This window comes from Orycteropus afer, unplaced genomic scaffold (assembly GCF_000298275.1).
Source record: "Orycteropus afer afer isolate SDZICR_OR568_19922 unplaced genomic scaffold, OryAfe1.0 scaffold00703, whole genome shotgun sequence".
Classification (NCBI taxonomy): Eukaryota; Metazoa; Chordata; class Mammalia; order Tubulidentata; family Orycteropodidae; genus Orycteropus; species Orycteropus afer.
The window spans coordinates 434611-441394 of NW_006922290.1; the positions used below are offsets into that span (position 1 = coordinate 434611).

Consider the following 6784-nt stretch of genomic DNA (forward strand, 5'->3'; position numbering starts at 1 on the left):
CAGAGGTAGATTGCCCTATCTTCCTTCCAAGGAGTAGCTGGTGGGCTTGAACCATCAGCCTTCTGGTTAGCAGTCACATGTCTTAGGCACTGCATCTCCAGAGCCCGAGGTCAGTAAGCACTCTTGTACTTTGTTGTAGTGAGTATAAGTTTGTCATAGCCATTTAGAACAATTTAGTAGCATCTATCTAAATGGAAGGGAGCTCTTGTAGCGTAGTGCCTAAGCGCTTGACTGCTAACCAGAAAGCTGGCAGTTCAAACCTACTAGCCACTTCTCAGAAGGAAGGTTGGGCAATCTACTTCTGTAGTGATACTGCCTCAGAAACCCAAGGAGGGGTCATAATGAGTCAGGTCCAACTTGATGGCACATAACAACAACAACATCTAAGTGGAAAATGCTTATACTCTTTAACTTAGAAATTCTACATCTAAAGAACTCAGCCATCTAAAATATACGTGTACATAATGTAATATGTACAGGGATATTCATTAGCATTGCCGGTTAATACAAAAATTTTTTAAAAATTAGATAACTATTAATATGGGAATCATTAATAAATTACAGTATGCCATGAAGCAAAACCAAAACCATTTTTAAAATGAAGCACTTCTACATGTCCCAGTGTGGAAAAATCTCTAAGATACATTAAAAATCCAGTTGCAGGACAGAAATTTTTGAATGTTATCTCATTTGTTTAAAAAATATATGTACTAAAATATATCTACACATTGCTAAATGCTTAAGAATGGGAGAATGGTCAGGCTGAGGAAATAGGAGGAATAGCAGCTGAAATCAAGATTCTATAAACAACTTTACATATAGTATCCTGATATTATCTTAACTCATTGCCATCAAGTAGATACTGACTCTTAATCATCATCTTCCAAAAAATGAAACTCAATGCCTTTGAGTCAACTCTGACACATAGTGGCCACCATTGGGTTTCCAAGTCTGTAAATCATTAGGGAAGCAGACTGCCTCATCTTTCTTCTGCAGAGTGGTTGGTAGGTTCGAAACACCAACCTTTCTGGTTAGTACCCAAATGCCTTAACCACTACATGACCAGAGCTCCTTAGCAATCACCTTGTTGTTGTTAGATGCCATCGAGTCATCTCTGACTCATAGCGACCCTATGCACAGCAAACAAATACTGCCCAGGCCTGTGGCAGCCTCACTACCTTTGCTATACCTGAGCCCTTTGTTGCAGTCACTGTGTCTGTCCATTTCATTGGGGGCCTTCCCCTTCTTCATTGACCTTCCACTTTACCAAGCATGATATTCTTCTTCAGGGAATGGTTCCTTCTGAGAATATGACCAAAGTAGATGAGACAATGTGTGGCCATTCTGGCTTCCAATGAGCATTCTGGCTGCGTTTCCTCTAGGATAGATTTGTTAGTCCTTTTAGCAGACCATGGTACTCTTAGCATTCTTCTCCAATACCACAACTCAAAGGCATCAACTCTTCTTCAGTCTTCCTTATTCATTGTCCAACTCTCACGTGCATAAGAGGCCACTGAAAATACCATGGCTTGGGTCAGGCACACCTTAGTCTTCAAGGAGACATCCTTGCTCCTCATCACTTGAAAGAGGTCTTTCGCTGCAGATTTGCCCAATGCAATATGTCATCTGATGTCTTGACTGCTGCTTCCATTGGTGTTGATTGTAGAGCCAAGTAATAGGAAATCCTTGACAACTTCAGTCTTTCTTTATCTACCATGAAACTGTTATTGGACCAGTTGTGAGGATTTTTGTTTTCTATTTATTGAGGTGTAATCCATACTGAAGACTGTAGTCTTTAATCTTCCATCAGTAAGTGCTTCAAGTCATCCTCACTTTCGGCAAAGTTGTGTTATCTGCATATCGCATGTTGTTAATAAGTCTTCCTCCAAACCTGATGCCACATTCTTCATATAATCTAGCTTCTCAGATTATTTGCTCAGCAAAAAAGTTGAACAAGTATAGTGAAAGGATACAACCTTAACTCACTCTCTTCTTGATTTTGAACCATGCAGTATCCCCTTGTTCTGGTCCAATGACAGCCTCCTGATCTATGTACAGGTTCCTCATGAGTACAATCAAGTGTTCTGGAATTCCCATTATTCTCAATGTTATGATCCACACAAAACGAATGTTTTTGCATAGTCGGTAAAACACAAGTAAACATCTTTCTAGTATTCTTTGCTTTCAGCCAAGATCCATCTGACATCAGCAATGATATCCCTCCTTCCATGTCCTCTTCTGAATCCAGCTTGCATTTCTGGAAGTTCCCTGTCAATATATTGCTCCCACCGTTCTTGAATAATCTTCTGTAAGATTTTACTTGTATGTGATATTAATGATACTGTTGAATAATTGCCACATTCTATGAGATCACCTTTCTTTGGAATAGGTACAAATATGGATCTCTTTTAGTCAATTGGCCAGGTGTAGCTGTCTTCCAAATCTCTTGGCATAACTGATTGAGTGCCTCCAGCAGGGCATGTGTTTGTTGAAAGATCTCAGTGGATATCCCATCCATTCTCAGAGCCTTGTTCTTAGCCTCTTCCTTCAGTACCATTGGTTCTTGATCATATGCCACCTTCTGAAATGGATGAACATCAACCATTTCTTTTTGGTACAGTGACTCTGTGTATTCCTTCCATCTTGTTTTGATGCTTCCTACATCATTCAATATTTTGTCCATAGAATCTTTCAGTATTGCAACTTGAGGCTTAAATTTTTTTTCCTCACTTCTTTCAGCTTGAAAAATGCCGAGCATGTTCTTCCCTTTTGATTTTCTAACTCCAGGTCTCTGCACATTTCATTATAGTAATTGGCTTTGTCTGCTCAAGATGCTCTTTGAAATCTTCTGTTCAGCTCTTTTATGTTGTCATTTCTTCCATTTGCTTTAGCTACTCTCCGCTTAAGGTCAAGTTTCAGGGTCCCTTCTGATACTCATTTTGGTCTTTTCTTCCTTTCTTGTCATTTTGATGACCTCTTGCTTTCTTCGTGGATGATGCTCTTAATGTCATCCCACAATTCCTCTGCTTTTCTGTCGTTGATGTTCAGTGCATCAAATCTGTTCTTTAAATGGTCTCTAAATTCAGGAGGGATATTATCAAGGTCATATTTTGGCTCTCATGGACTTGTTGTAATTGTCTTCAACTTCAGCTTTAATGTGCATATGAACAGTTGATGGTCTGTTCCACAAGCAGCTCCTGGCCTTGTTTTAGCCGAAGATATTGAACTTCTCCATCGCCTCTTACCACAGATGTAGTCAGTTTGATTCTTGTATTTCATCTGGTGAAGTCCACGTGTATAGTCATCACTTCTGTTATTGAATAAAGGTGTTTGCAATGAATAAGTCATTGGTCCTGCAAAATTCTGTCATGCGATCTCCATCAGTGACTCTTCTTTGTTTCCAACTTTTGCATCCATTTCACCAGTGATAATCAACACATCTTGATTGCCTGTTTGATCAGACTGCAAAAGTTGGTAGAAATCTTCAATATTCTCATCTTTGGCTTTGGTGGTTTATGTGTAAATTTGGATAATAGTATTATTACCTGGTCTTCCTTATAGGTGTATGGATATTATCCTATCACTGACAGCATTGTACTTCAGGACAGATCTTGAAACAGCCTTTGTGATGATGAATGCCATACCATTCCTCTTCAATTTGTCATTCCCGGCATAGTAGATCATATGGTTGACTTAGAATGGCCAAAACCAGTCTACTTCATGCCTAGGATATCGAACTTTATGTGTTCCATTTCATGTTTGACAGTTTCCAATTTTCCTAGATTCATACTTCATACATTCCATGTTCGAGTTATTGGTGGATGTTTGCATCTGTTTCTGTTCAATTTGAGTCATGCCACATCAGCCAATGGAGGTCTCGAAAGCTTTACTCTATCCTTATTGTAAGGTCATCTCTATTCTGAGGAGTCAGCTCTTCCCCAGTCAAATTTTGAGTGCCTTCCAACCTGATGGCCTCATCTTCTGGCACTATATAGACAGTGTTTCAAGGCTGTTCATAAAGTTTTCCAGTAAAACATCAGAAAGTGTTTCACTGCTATTCATAAAGTTTTCCCTGGCCAATTGTTTGAGAATTGGAAGGACTCTTCCTTCTTCCGAGTCTGTCTAAGCCCAAAAGCTCTGCTGAAACCTCTCCACCATGGGTAACCCTGTTGGCATTTTGCAACATGGTAGCATAGCTCCAGCCTCACAGCAACACGTAAGCCACCACAGAATGACAAACTGTCAGACAAATTCATCTCCCTTAGTTGTTCCTAACCCCTCTTCACCTGCCTCCTTCAGGCCCCAGTCTTATCATAGAGCCACACCAAAGCAAAAATTAGCCTCCAAGACCAGGATCTGCCTACCTTAGGCCCCAGCCTTAATACAGAGCCACCAACAAGTGAAAAGTAGCTTCCAAGCCTCTTGCCCATCTACCTCAGGTCCCAGCCTTAATAAAGAGCCACAACCAAGTATAAAAAGCAGGCAACCATCCTAGGCAATAAAAACAGCTATTTTCTTTCTACACATCTTTATAGTCTTTAATTCACTCCTTCATTTTCCCTGTCATCTTTTACTGTAATTATTTATAACTAAATGGCAGAAAGCAGGTAAAAGAAATAACTTAAATGTCTTTTGGTATTTTCTTTTAGGTGAATAGTGTATGTTTAGAAGAAGTTACTCATGAAGAAGCAGTAACTGCCTTAAAGAACACATCAGATTTTGTTTTCTTGAAAGTGGCAAAACCTACAAGTATGTATATGAATGATGGCTATGCACCACCTGATATCACCAACTGTAAGTCTGCTTAAATTTACCATATCTCATTAGATATACTTTAATGAACAACTGTCAGTATAAAGTTGAAGAATTATAAGAATATTTTAAAGGACTAATTAAGCATTTTTGGGAGCTCTGGTAGCATAGTGGCTAAGACACTTGCCTGCTAACCAGATGGCTGGCGGTTCAAACCCACCAGCCACTCCTCAGAAGGAAGGTTGGGCAATCCTACTTCCATAGTGATACTGCCTCAGAAATCCAAGGAGGGGTTGCTATGAGTCAGGCCGACTCAACGGCACATAACAACAACAACAACAATTAAGCATTTTAACCTAATAGTTAAAAATCAACTTTAAGTCAGAATCTTTATAATGAGAAGAGTCGTATTTCACCTTTACTATTTTGTAGCAGTATTTTCTTTTAATATTTAAGGCACTGTAAGTAACAGTCACCAAGGGTATTTGCAAATAATGTAGACTCTTACTTTGTTTCAGTAGTTTTAGATGGAACACAGAAATTTTATTAACAGGCACTCGATAATTCTTACGCTTCTGGTACACCTTGTTCATGGACTGTACTTTGAGAAATACTGATTTTATTTATTTATTTTTTAATTGTGAACTGGGTAAAAGCTTACAGAACAAATTCGTTTTCCATTCAACAGGTCATACACATTGTTTCATGATATTGATTGGAATCCCCACAGTGTAACAGCTCTTTTCCCACTTCCTCCCTGTGGTTTACCTTTCACCTGTATCCTTTCCTATGCATTCCTGTCCTCTGAGCTTTCTCCTTGCCCAAATGCTGCCCTTCTGATCTCCCTTGATTGATTGTGAGGGCACGCACCACGTATAATTGTTCACCTCAAAGGTCTTTTGTTTGGTTAGAAGGTAGCCATGGGAGTGAGTTCATTTCTAGGCCTTAAGGATGACCAGTGGCCATAGTCAGAAGTTCCACTAGTCTCTGTCAGACCAGTAAGCCTGTTTTTTTTTTTTATGATTTTGAGTTTTGTTCCATATTTTTCTCCTACTTTATCTAGGATAGTGGAAGGGAGGACTGGGCAATCTACTTCCATAAAGATTTACAGCCTCAGAGATCCAAAGGGGGTTGCTCTGAGTCAGAATCAACTCGATGGCAGTGAATTTGGTTTGGTTTTGCTGTGTAGGATCTTCAATTTTGATCCTTTTCTGAGTGGTTGGCATTGGTAGCTGGGCATCATCTAGTTCTTCTGATCTCAGGCTCTTATAGGCTGGGGTACCCATGGTTCACCGGCCTTTTGGACTGATTGGAGAAGCACTCTAAAATTTAAAGGCTTTTCAAAGTTCATATATAATACTTCTGTACTCTCAGCTCTCTGAGGTCAGAAATTATCTTTGTACTCCAAGCTCTTAGTGATTGCTTAACCATATTTATGTGCAGTACATTTATATTGTATAGAACTGAATTTATATTAAGGTACTTCCATAGAGATACCGCCTTGGAAACCCAAGGAGGGGTATCTACACAACGCAGTCAACTCAACGGCAGTGAGAGTTAGTATATGCTTCTAAGTTTCCTATTTGATTATTAGTATTTTTTAATGTCCATGCTGAAAGGAGATGTAAGTAATATTTTTTTAATATGTTTGTGTTAGTGGAAAATGAAACCTTTACTTATTCTGTGCATTGAGTTGATAATTAAAAGCCACCTGTGAGATCTTAAGTGTACTCTTTGTGATCAGCATTTCCAACTGATTCTTTATAAATTATAGAATTTTAGGAATATTTATGATTTTATACATATCGAAGTTTCTAGTTTAAAACTATCGAGGTTCACAGATTGGGAAAAAATATTTGGTAATAACATATCTGACAAGGGACTTATCTCTAGAATTTATAGAACACTTCAACACCTCAATAAGAAAAAGACAAACAATCCAATTCAAAAATGGGCAGAAGACATGAATAGACACTTCACCAAGGAGGATATTCAAGCGGCCAGCAAACATATGAAGAAATGCTCACGATCA

General features: G+C 38.9%; 1 protein-coding gene across 1 annotated transcript in view; it reads left to right on the plus strand.

The window, feature by feature from the left end:
- Positions 1-6784, plus strand: part of DLG1 (discs large MAGUK scaffold protein 1) — a 392072-nt gene that overhangs the window by 251548 nt on the left and 133740 nt on the right. Inside the window, exon 11 of the mRNA XM_007957092.2 lies at positions 4650-4794. Within this exon, the coding sequence (XP_007955283.1) occupies positions 4650-4794 (145 nt within the window). The remainder of the gene's footprint in view (positions 1-4649; positions 4795-6784) is intronic.